The sequence below is a fragment of the Diabrotica virgifera genome, chromosome 10 (assembly GCF_917563875.1).
Source record: "Diabrotica virgifera virgifera chromosome 10, PGI_DIABVI_V3a".
NCBI lineage: Eukaryota > Metazoa > Arthropoda > Insecta > Coleoptera > Chrysomelidae > Diabrotica > Diabrotica virgifera.
This window is the reverse complement of record NC_065452.1, coordinates 129,109,759-129,123,405: the sequence shown is the minus strand read 5'-3', so window position 1 is coordinate 129,123,405 and position 13,647 is coordinate 129,109,759. Positions and strand designations below refer to the sequence as shown.

General features: G+C 32.8%; 1 protein-coding gene across 1 annotated transcript in view; it reads right to left on the bottom strand.

Moving 5' to 3' along the window:
* LOC114341114 (VWFA and cache domain-containing protein 1) overlaps nucleotides 1-13,647 on the bottom strand; it is a 77,433-nt gene that overhangs the window by 37,040 nt on the left and 26,746 nt on the right. The window contains exons 6-7 of the mRNA XM_028291896.2: nucleotides 9,464-9,703; nucleotides 815-1,134 (exon numbers count right to left, since the gene is read on the bottom strand). Of these exons, the coding sequence (XP_028147697.1) occupies nucleotides 815-1,134; nucleotides 9,464-9,703 (560 nt within the window). The remainder of the gene's footprint in view (nucleotides 1-814; nucleotides 1,135-9,463; nucleotides 9,704-13,647) is intronic.

The window sequence follows — 13,647 nt, the reverse complement described above, 5'->3', positions numbered from 1 at the left end:
TGAGAACGATTTCCGGATTAAAAAAAAACTAAGAAAAATGTAATTATTACAGCCAATTGTGGCTTAATCCTATCAAAAATATCATTGACAACATAAAAATGTTAAATAATCAATAAAATGATGATATTGAAGTTCTGAAAAAAAAATGGCCCGATTTTTATTGAAAAGTCCCGGATTTCTGGTATTTTTTTCAGCCTTGTCCCGAATTGGACTGCATTGGAGTTGGTCACACTAGGCATATCCCTAGTCAAGTCTATCCTTTTACATGTCTCTGGTTTGTTTGTTTATTTTATTATTTGTCTGTCATAATTAATATACATAATATAATGTCAGATCAATCATACACTGCTCAAAATGATCAAATCTTACTAAGCGTCGTATCAGTTTTTTTAGGAACCAGCTGTACATATGTGGCTCACGTCCAAATCTGTAGCAACTTGTCTTAAAAACCAACCTTCTTCGAGTTTGGCAATTGCTCTTGCTTTTGGGCATCATTTTGGAGGAGTTTGAGGTTTGATATCGTTATTTTATTTTTCAACACTCGCGAAATTTTTGACAAGCATTCACTTTTTGAAATTTTTGACTTGACATTTATCAAATCCGTACGACACTGCAAATTTACAGTATTACAATATAAAAATTAAGGTGTAAACTATTCAGTGATCGTAACTGTACATCAAATGAACTTTTCAGAGCAGCCGTCTCCAAAGTCCGAATAGCTATGATGATTGCCGACCTCCGTCGCGGAGATGGCACTTGAAGAAGATTATATTATAAAAATAATTGATATTATTGCAAGATGTTAAAAACTTACCAAATCAGTATTATTTTCTCTAAAACCTTGGAAAATTCCCTTTTTCTCAGTTAATAGTCTATTTTTTAAGGTCTCAACATTTATCACTTTTTCGATATGCTCCAAATCAATAAATATGGAATAGGTATTTCCTGAGACTCGCATGTAGTAAGGATGATAAATGACATTACCATTCAAATCCATGAGGAAAAAATAAGAATAACCTTGGCCTCCACTGTAGTATACAATATCTTCTGCCAAATTTGAAAAATATACGTCAATTCCTAGCATAAAGAAGTTACTCTGATTCTTCCATCCTTTAGTAAAAGATACTATTATATCTACAACAAAAATAAATGCATTTTAAAGTTATTTTTATTTACACAAATATACCCTCATCAACCACTAAAGACAGTTTTACATTATGCTATTTTCATGCTAGGCAAGAGCCATGCAAGACACATCATGCAACTGCGCATGCCCACGCGCTATTTCCATGCAACTCCTGTGCTAGACGAAACGTTAAAATATGTTCTATTTTTCATGCTATTTTGATGCAAGTTGTCAAATTTCATGTTGCCAATATAACAAAATTTACAGTTTAGAATAAAACTTAACCTTATTGTGTAAATTTAAATGTTATTTATTGGAAGTAATAATAATTTGGGAATTATACTTGAATATATTTAATGTTGTTCTGAAGCTATTTCCTTGTGGCATTTTTATGATTATATTTTTATGTTAATAAAATTATTTTTTTCAATTTAATTGTGGCTTATTTCCCACCTAAATAGTTAATTTTAATATATTTAATGTTTCAGTCCAACTGAAATATCTAAAGTTAATGTTTTGGTATATTTCTTTTGTTGGCAACAATGAAAGTGATATTCAAAAATTGCACAGAAATAGCTCTGATGTAAAAAGGTCAGGATAGGCAACAGATATGATATGCAAGACGGACTTGCATAGTATGAGACTTGCATAGCCTTGATGTAAAGCTGGTTTTAAGAGTTATTAGCGGGGGTACATGTACAAAGGCATTATGGGCATAACAGGAATTATATACAACCGCCTGGAATCGTTTTCGGAAGAAATGATTGGTGAATACCAATGTGGTTTCAGACCAAAGAGGTCAACTATAGATCAAATACATATTGAAAAATGTGTTGAATATAAACATACCAATTTACAACTTGTATATCGATTTCAAACAGGCGTTTGATGGAGCAGATCGACAAAAGATGTTAAAGCAACTATCTATGTTAGGGATACCCAATAAGTTAGTTAAACTTATACGAACGACTTTGGGAGGATTCCAAAGATTTGGTGAGAATGGATGGAGATATGACAGAGACATTTTGAAAATGGAGTTAGGCAAGGTGATGCCTTATCAACAACACTTTTTAATCTAACTTTAGAAGCTGTTGTTTGAAAATTTGATATGAACGGCTGTATTAATAAAAGATCTATGCAAATATGCGCATATGCGGATGATGTTGCCATAATAAGCCGCAACAAAAGGGTATTAAGCGAAAAAGCTATAGAGCTGAAACGGGAAGCTGCTATATACACTAAGCATCAACATTAACGCACCACCTTAAAAATGGGACATTTCTTATGTCTCGTATTTCCTAAACCTGTTGTCCGATTTGAGTGATTTTTTAGTATATTATAGCTTTATTCTTCAAGAATATCGATGTAATAACATTATTGCTAAACAGGTAAGTGTCATTGTATACCGGGTGTAACAATGATAGTGTGTTTTTCCTCAAAGTTTGGAACATCCTGTGGAATATTCTAGCGTATATAAAATATTGAAATTAAAACTCAACTGTAGCCTTAGGCTTTCTTAACATTTTGCTTTTCGACTCATTCGCTTATGTGGGATAATAACAAAGTTAGGTACTTTAACAACTAGCCATGTTATTCATCAATACAGGGTGTTTCTAAATAAGTACGACAAACTTTAAGGAGTAATTCTGCATTGAAAAATAATGACCGTTTGCTTTATAAACATATGTCCGCAAATGCTTCGTTTCCGATATAAGGGATGTTGAATTTTTTCTTACAAACTGACGATTTATTTATTGCTCTAAAACTGGTTGAGATATGCAAATGCAATTTGGTAGGATTTAAGAGGTAGTTATTGCGCATTTTTTGACATACAATTAAGAATTTTATATTCACCATTGGCGTGCATACGGGTCATATTACGCGAAGTAAAACAAAATAATATGGAATGCACAAAGTCGAATCAAGATGAGAATCTGAAGGTAGACAACCATACCTACGAATATGTCTGCAATTTTCCCTACCTAGGCTCAATAATAAATTGAATTGAAACAGACTTGCCGGTTTGACCTCAATAATAAATGACAACAACAACACCAGTCAAGAAATACAAGTACCGATTCTTAGCGGTAATAAATGCTTTTATGCATACAAAGACTTAATGAAAAGTAAGTTATTGAATCGTCAGTCTAAGCTTAGAATCTACAAACCAGTAATTAGACTAGTGGTCACATACGGATGTCAAACGTGGACCATCTCAACCACTGATGAAAATCAACTGAGAATATTTGAGCGAAAAATACTAATAGTCCAGAGAAATAAGGTTTTTGTCGGGACACTTGAGCAGCCAGGTTGCTAATGGATTTTTTGGGTACTATATACCTAATACATTATAAATACAAAAATGCCTGTCTCAGTTCGGACTAGAAACTTAGTTATTAACAAATAAGTGTCAAAAATGGCAGTTTTTTCGTTTAAATCGCTACAGGTAAAAATGGGGTAATTAAATGCCTTATTTATATTTTTCTTTTTGTAGATGAGCCAAGGTTTAAAATGGCACTTTTTGAATTTTGTTCCGATCCTTTTTTGTTTCGGAAAGTGTAAAATAAGACTAAAATTTCAAAAATAAAAAATGTGCTATAACTTTTGCGAAAATGGCCTTAAGACTTTCATATTGAACGAAAAGTTGAGTCAAACATTCCATATAATGCACAAAAATTTTTAAGACGATTTGTCAATTAGTTTAAATTTTATTCATTTTGTTTATCGCAAAGAGCTTTTTTTCGCAATGTTATTGTTCAGAAAATAATAATGACATAGCAATTCTGTGGAAACCACATGCAAGAATAAGTTATATTTTTAAAGTATTGAAAAAAATCATTAAAAAGTCGTTTTTATCACTCCGAAAAATGTTTAGTAAAATAGAGTCATTTTTGGCTTCTAAACAATTTGAATAACTTTGTTAATATTGACTATAGAGTAAATCTACTTTGGGATTTCAAAAGCTGGTATTTTTATACAAATTTTCAGAAAAAAACTTTTTGCCTAGGTTAATTAGGTTCAAAGTTAGCCACTTTTATTATTTAATTCGTAGTTACTTTTATATACATCAAATTCTCCTGTAACAGTGTTAGTTACCATACTACTCCTAAACGGCTTGGCCGATTTTTATAAAACTTTACACGTTTATCCTGTAGGACGTTGAAGAGGTTTTAATCTATTTTTTATACCCATAAGTTATAAGGAAAGTTGCCCCCCTGACATTTTTTTTATTTTTTTGGACAATATTATCTACCTTAATTTTATATGATGTAGAATTAAAAAATACATACAACCCTTAATTTTCACTCTTCTATCACCAACCCCTATTTGTTAATAGCCATCTATATATTTACATCTATAAAATTCTACTGTCACAGTGTTAGTTTCCATACTCCTCCGAGACCGCTTGACCGATTTTTATGAAATTTATATGTATATTCGGTAGGTCTTAGAATCATAGAATAGAATAGAATAGAATAGAAATATGCTTTATTGTCATGAAAAATTTAACAATTTTATAGACAAAGCTTACAAGAATCATAAATAAAATCGGTCGTAATCTATTTTTCATATTCCTGAGTAATAAGGGGAGTTCCCCCTAACATTTTGTAATGTTAGGTGGGGTTGTGTGTACATAACGTACTCTATAAGACTACGAGTACATACAAATTAAAAAAATTATGATCAAAATCCATCAACAAGTTCCAGCGATATTAATCGCAGCATATGTTTGCAGAATCAGTTTCATTTTTTGAGTGCACGTATTTTAGTAATTCTCCTCCACCGACCACGAAATAATTCCGTTCGGACGCCATTTTTAAAGCTTTATTAACCACTCTGTTGAGGTTCAAAGTTTACTCCAACTTTTACACATACCCTATATATCTTCAACTTCAAAATGGCTCTAGTTAGGTTGCTTAATTCTTCTTCTTCTTTAAGTACCGTGCTCAAATTTTTAGGCGTGGGTAGCTTCCATAACAATTTGCCGATATCGTTCTCGATCTTGTGCGACATGTAACAATTGATCTGCTGATAAGCCAGTCCATTGACGAAGGTTTCGGAGCCATGAATATTTCTTTCGACCAATTCCCCTTTTTCCGTCGATCTTTCCATTGAGTATTAACTGCAGCATCCTGTATCTGCTACCTCTCATTATATGCCCCAGATATTCAAGTTTTCTCTTTTTTATCATCTTCATTAAGTCACCTTCGCCTTGACCTACTCTGTTTAAGACTTCTCTGTTTGAAATGCGTTGAACCCAAGATAATTGTTGATAATTGTTAAGCGTGTTGCTTAATTGTTATAAACAAAATAGCCGTCAATTAAATAAAAAAAGTGGCTAACTTTGACCGTAATTAACCTAGGCGAAAAGTTTTTCTTTAGAAATTCGTATAAAAATACCAGTTTTTTAAATTCCATCTTAGTTTTAGCCTACAGTCAATATTAACAAAGTGATTCAAATTGTTTATAAGCCAAAAATGACTCTATTTTAGTAAAATGTTTTCTGAGTGATAAAAATGACTTTTTAATAATTTTTTTAAATGCGTTGAAAACATGACTATTCTTCTTTCATGTTGTTTTCACAGAATTGCTGTATCATTATTATTTTCTGAACAATAACATTGCGAAAAAAAAGCTCTTTGGGATGAACAAATTGAATAAAATTTAAACTAATTGAAGCATCGTCTTAAAATTTTTTGTGCATTGTAAGGACTGTTTGATTCCACTTTTCATGCAATATGAAAGTCCTAAATTCATTTTCGCAAAAGTTATAGCAAATTTTTTATTTTCGAATATTTAGTTTTATTTTGCAATATCCGAAGCAACAAATTATCGGACCAAAATTCAAAAAAGCTATTTTAAACCCTGGCTCATCTACTAAAAGAAAAATATTATAAATAAGACATTTAATTACCCTATTTTTACCTGTAGCGATTTAAACGAAAAAACTCTCATTTTGACCCTTATTTGTTAATAACTAAATTTCTCGTCCAAACTGTGACGGGCATTTTTGTATTTATAATGTATTAGGTATATAGTAGCCAAAAAACCCATTTGCAACCTGGCTGCTCAAGTGTCCCGAACATGGTATATTTTTGCCTTATTTCCCTGGTGTATAAGGAAGATACTTGGACCAACCCATTGCAGCGATGGTTCGTGGAGAATTAAAATGAACCACGATCTGGATGAACTAATGCAGAGCGCAGATATTGTTAGATTTGTAAAGTGACAAAGACTAAACTGGCTTGGTAACTTAGAAAGAATGCCAGATAATCTAGCTGTAAAAGTAATCCAGAGATGTAAGCCTCAAGGAAATAGAACAAGAGGAAGGCCCCATAAAAGATGGATAGACGACGTAGAGGCGGATCTTAAAACCATAAACATCAGGCATAGTCTAAGAGGTAGTGAACCCTCCGACTAACGGTCATCCTGTAAGGCTAGAAATTTGTCTAGTGATAATTCATAGCACACCAAGGCTAAAAATCATGACCCGGCAGGCATCAGCTGTGCACGTGTATCTACCAGGTGAATCGAAAAGTGCAAATTTAGGGGGTAAAATAAACTTTCTCCTGTAAGGTTTAAATTTAAGTATGTGTTTGAGTAAGTCATTTAGAAGAAATGTGTACAATGACAGACGATTCTGAAGAGCATAAGACCTTGACAGGCGAGGGGAAAGATTAGGGGTTTTTCCTAAAATTATTCTTTTTGCATCGAACAAATTTTTTTTAGGTTTTTTGAATCATTCCAAACAAAAAAGGTCTTTAGTGATTTTTCTCTTAAGTTAATAGTTTTTGTTATATAAGCAATTGAAAATTTTGAAAATTGCGAAATCGGCCATTTTTAACCCTAAATCAGACATTTATCTAATAATTTCAATGTTGCCAAGGTACGTGGATATTGTTTAAACATTGATTGATGAAATCCCGAAGAGTTTTTTGCAATAAAATATCGAAAACCCCTTTGTTTTTTTAATTGATAATCAAGCGGGCGCGACACTGTAGTATAAGTGAGGACGTTTGAGTTTGCATAAATTCATTATCTCGAGAATGGGCAAATTTCAAGAGAAATCCTCAGACAGGTCGATTTTTATTTTTGAATTAGGACTTTTTGGCATATATATAATACTAGTAACGTCATCCATCTGGGCGTGATGACGTAATCGATGATTTTTTTAAATAAGAGTAGGGGTTGTGTGATAGCTCATTTGAAAGGTTATTTAATTCTCTATTCAGTAATATAAACATTAACATAATTATTTATACACGGTGTACAAAAAAAAATTTCTTCTATTTGTCAAATTTAATCAAAGTTAATTTAATAAAAAAAATTTTTTTTGTACATCCTGTATAAATAATTATGTTAATGTTTGTATTAGTGAATATAGAATTAAATAACCTTTCAAATGAGCTATCACACAACCCCTACTCTCATTTAAAAAAATCATCGATTACGTCATCACGCTCAGATGGATGACGTCACTAGTATTATATATATGCCAAAAAGTCCTAATTTAAAAATAAAAATCGACCTGGCTGAGGATTTCTCTTGAAATTTGCCCATTCTCGAGATAATGAATTTATGCCAACTCAAACGTCCTCACTTACACTAGTGTCGCGCCCGCTTGATTAGAAATTAAAAAACAAAGGGGTTTCCGATGTCGTATTGCAAAAAACTCTTTGGGATTTCATCAATGTTTAAAGAATATCTACCTACCTTGGCAACTTTGAAATTTTTAGATAAATGTCCGATTTAGGGTTAAAAATGGCCGATTTCGCAATTTTCAAAATTTTCAATCGCTTATATAACAAAAACTATTAAGAGAAAAATCACTAAAGACCTTTTCTGTTTGGAATGATTCAAAAAACTTAAAAAAATTTGTTCGATGCAAAAAAATAATTTTAGGAAAAACCCCTAATCTTTTCCCTCGCCTGGCAAGGTCTTATGCTCTTCAGAATCGCCTGTCATTGTACAGATTTCTTCTAAATGACTTACTCAAACACATACTTAAATTGAAACCTTACAGGAGAAAGTTTATTTTACCCCCTAAATTTGCACTTTTCGATTCACCTGGTAGATACACGTGCACCGCTGATGCCTGCCGGGTCATGGTTTTTAGCCTTTGTGTGCTATGAATTATCACTATACAAATTTCTAGCCTTACAGGAAGACCGTTAGTCGGAGGGTTCACTAGCTCTTAGGCTAGCAGTGGTGAAGGAAAGTATCCGACAGGGCAGAATGGAAGAACATTGTTAAGCAGGCCAAGACTCACAAAGGGTTGTAGCGCCATTAGGAGAAAAAGAAGAAGACAACGTAGAATGAAGTAAACACTTCTGTTGTATGTAGGTATATAAATTTATTAAAAAATTCTTAAAATTTATCCACAAGGGAGTGGAAGTACAACAAAACGTTTTCGGTCAAACTGACCATCCTCAGTGTAAACGTCCAGTGTACAAGTAATTGAAACTAGCCACTTGAATAGGTGTAAAACCTCAAAATAACATTATTGCTACATTATGAGCTGTATAGTAATCGACAATAAGTCGATGTCTTAAGATTAAAAATGGATCACATGTGCGTTGGTTTTTAACCTCTCACCTGATCACAACCTTGTGCAAATTCCGAGCAAGGATGACATACATCCACATGTGATCCATTTTTAATCTTAAGACATCGACTTATTGTCGATTACTATACAGCTCATAATGTAGCAATAATGTTATTTTGAGGTTTTACACCTATTCAAATGGCTAGTTTCAATTACTTGTACACTGGACGTTTACACTGAGGATGGTCAGTTTGACCGAAAACGTTTTGTTGTACTTCCACTCCCTTGTGGATAAATTTTAAGAATTTTTTAATAAATTTATATACCTACATACAACAGAAGTGTTTACTTCATTCTACGTTGTCTTAACAAAGGTATACAGCCAACTACAGGGTTTACCCTTTTAAAGTTTTAAAAAGAAGAAGACATGCAGAGACAGTAAGATACATGTAACACTGTAAGATACATATTCGTTCTGGTATACTGGGCACTCTATAATAATTATGTTTCATTGATAATTGAGAGTTGCCATTAGTACACATCGGAGCAGCCTCCTTGTTGAAGATATTCTTGTACATAAGTAAAGTATATTGGAGTCGCTTGATGATGACACTTGGTAAGATAAGTGTGGTTCCTACTTTACCTAGGCATTCTTTGAGTTTTGTGGCAGTGTGATCCCAAATAGTTTGCCACAATGGATAATATTAAATTATACAATTTGTATCAGTAATTTTTGTAAGGAATGAACAGAACAATAAAAACTAATAACTACACAAAATAAATAAGCTTACCTTCTTTATTGGTGTCCCATGTTGGCAGATGTATCTTAGTTCCTGTTTCAAAATGAGAATATGGATTGAAGACATAACAGAACCTTTCTACTGCAAATGGTATACTCTCCATGCTATCTACTTTCATCATAAGTCCAAGCTTACGATATGGATTTGGTCGAGAAGGAACATTATATTTTGAGTAATTCTGATATGCTATATCACATAAGAACTGGGGTTCATACACCACTGGTTTTAATTCTGTAAACATTATATATCTTACAATTTACCAGTAAAGTAATTAAAAAAAAAAAATTAGTAGTAAGTACAATAGAACCCTGAATATCTGTGCTCGACAGGACCGGACGTGGCAAAGATAATTGAAATGCACAGATATTCCGAACATACATTTATTTTTTTATCTATGATATATATTATAACATCTATGATACCTATATATTAACAAAGACAGAACGTGGGTAGAATTTGGAAATAAATTGACAGAAGCATTCGGTGAAAACCAGAAATTGTTCTATAACACACTTAAGAGCATGAGAAAACCAAAACTAAATACAAAATCCACGAGGAAAATAAACTTCCTGTAACTGGCTGTATACCATAAATCACAAAAATACCAGGTTTTTGTAAAAGGTATATTTTAAAATACCCTAAATAAGGGTCACAATACACAACGTTTTCGGATTAAGAAATCCATCATCAGTGTTTAAAAGCCCTAAAATTAAGTAGGTTTTAAAAAACAAGAGGGCATACTTACAAAAATTGCATGCCTGAGCCACCAAAATGTATTGGGTAAAAACCCTTTAAATGTAAATGATTAAGTTGTTTTACATATTTATATAAAATTCATGTGATGTTAAAGATATGCCTGGATGTTACCCAGGGCAACACAGGACTCTTCCCACGTGGTTGGAAAGTTGGTCCACGTGGACACTGGATTTTTTTTAAACTAAATACATTGAAAAACGTGAAGGATAAGAATGGAACCATACTTACAGAAGAGAATGAGATTATGGAGAGGTGGAGAGCATACTTTGAAGAACTCTTGGAAGTGGAACAAGTAGAAGGAGATAAGGTAGAACAAAACAAAAATCAACACACTCCACAAGAGCAACAGGAACAGATAGGAAATATAACACAAAAAGAATTAACAAATGCAATCAACAAAATCAAGATGGGAAAAGCACCGGGACATGACGATATAACTGCAGAAATGGTCAAATACATGAATGAAGAAAGACAACAAGAATTACTAAACATCATGAACCAAGCTAAATATGAAAAGAAAGTACCACTAGACTGGCAGATAGGCATTATAACACCATTGTATAAAAAAGGAGATAGCAAAGAATGCTCAAACTATAGAGGAATAACACTTGGAAGCACAGTAGGAAAACTTTATGCTAGTATACTAGAAAGCAGGCTAAGAGAAAAACTAGAAAACACCTTTGAGGAGAGCCAGAGTGGTTTCAGAAAAGAAAGAGGGACGAACGACCAGATTTTCATAATAAGACAAATAATAGAAAAAGCTCTTACATGTATGTTTCATAGATATGGAAAAAGCTTTCGACAGAATTAAAAGAGAAGATATTTGGAAAATACTAGAGAAGAGAAAAATTGAACAAGATCTAATAGGATGCATCCAGAGTTTATACGAAAAAACGAAAAGCTATGTAAGGACAAGAAATGAAAAATCAAAAGTAATCGACAGCAACATTAAACTAAAAACGGGGTTGTGTCCTGAGCCCACTACTCTTTAACCTAGTACTAGATGACGTAATAAAAGAATGCAAACACAAATAGAGAAAATATAATGTAGGATATTGGAAGCTGAGGATGATACAAATAACAGAACTATGCTAAGCAGACGATCTGGTGATCATTGGGGAGTCAGAAAAACAATTACAAGAAAATATAAAGATATTGCATGAAGAGCTAAAAATCAGAAACATGAAAATCAACAAAGAAAAATCAAAAACAATAATAACTGGAAGACAAAAAGGAAAACAGGAAATAGAAGTAGATGGCAAGCAACTTGAACAGGTAGACAGATATAAGTATTTGGGGGTAATCATAAGCCGGGATGGAAAATTAGAAGATGAGATAAATGAAAGAATTGCAAAGACTGGTAAGCTGTACAATATTATTAAGAGTAACTTTTTAAAAAAGAAAGAAATACCTAAGAATATAAAAACGGAGATACTAAAAAAGATTGTGAAACCCACACTAACCTATGCTTGTGAATCTTGGGCATTAACAAAAAGGCAAAAGAATAGACTAATAAGCACAGAAATGAGATTTTTGAGAACAATAGAGGGGAAAACAAGGAAAGATAAAATTAGAAATAAAACCTTTAGAGAAAATTGAAAATACACCCAGTTACAACAACAATCGAACAAGGACAACTTAGATGGCTCGGACATGTACTGAGAAGAGGGAAGAGAAAATAGTAAGACAAATAGATGAAGCGAGAGATATGAGAAGAAAGAAGAGGGGAATACCAAGAGAGACGTGGACAGAAGAAGTGAGGGAAGCGGCCGACAAAAGAGGAATAAAATGGGAGGAAATAAAAGCATTGGCCGTGGATAGAAGGAAATGTGGAAGAAAACGACGGAGAACTCCGTAATAACTCACACCGAAAGGTAAACGAGTTCTGGATTAAGTAAAAAGTAAGTATATACAGGGTGTCCCGAAAAGATTGGTCATAAATTATACCACAGATTCTGGGGTCAAAAATAGGTTGATTGAACCTCACTTACCTATATACAATAGTGCACACAAAAAAAGTTACAGCCCTTTGAAGTTACAAAATGAAAATCGATTTTTTTTCATATATCGAAAACTCTCAGAGATTTTTTATTGAAAATGGACATGTGTCATTTCTATGACAGCAACATCTTAAAAAAAATTAAAGTGAAATTTGTGCACCCCATAAAAATTTTATGGGGGTTTTGTTCCCTTAAACCCCCCCAAACTTTTGTGTACGTTCCAATTAAATTATTATTGTGGCACCATTAGTTAAATACAATGCTTCTAAAACTTTTTTACCTCTTAGTACTTTTTCGATAAGCCAGTGTTTATCGAGATATTTTGAATATTTGTCGAATCCACCACATATTTGTATATGGTTAAGTACGATTATAGAGACCTGTTAATAATCTGAAACTTTATTTATAATTTACATTTTTATGTATATTTTGAAAAAGGAGCTACATCTCGATAAAAGGTGACTTATGAAAAAAGATTAAGAGGCAAAAGTTTTAAAAACACTGTGTTTAACTAATGGTACCACAATAATAGTTTAAATGGAACGTACACAAACATTTGGGGGGTTTAAAGGAACAAAACCCCCATAAAATGTTTACGTAAATATATTGAAAAAGAAGCCGCATCTCGATAAAAACTGACTTATCGAAAAAATACTAGGAGGTAAAAAAAGTTTTAAAAACGTTGTGTTTAACTAAGGGTAACACAAAAATATATTAACTGGAACGTACACAAAAGTTTGGGGGTGTTTAAGGGAACAAAATCCCCATAACTTTTTTATGGGGTGGACAAATTTCACTATAATTTTGTTTTAAGATGTTGCTGCCATGAGAGTGATACACGTCCATTTTCAATAAAAAATCTCTAATAGTTTCCGATATATTGAAAAAAATCGATTTTCATTTTGTAACTTCAAAGGGCTGTAACTTTTTTTATGAGCACATTTGTACGAAGGTAAGTTAGGTTCAATCGAACTATTTTTGACCGCAGAATGTCTGGTATAATTTATGACCAATCTTTTCGGGACACCCTGTATTATACACACCTTTGTCCAAGCGATAAAGCATTTCTCTTGCGTTTATCACTGGTTATTGCCATTTTGAAAACAAAGACAAGTGTTAAAAATATAGCAAAGTAGTGACACTTCTCTAGCCCGCAACTAAATCTCACACATTCGCTGTAAGATACAGCGGCAAATGACAGCGAATGATTTCCAGGGATTCCCCGAGCACTGTTACTATCGACATTGCATTATACATCTCCTTCACAATGCATAGAGTGTTTGTACAGTGATTTACAGTGATGCTATTTCGATAAAACCCCAAAAATGCAATTTAAGTAATGGAAAATAATAGCACAGATAATCAGCGCAAGGATAATCGGGGTTCTACTATTCATATTTGTTTTTTTATATAAAAATT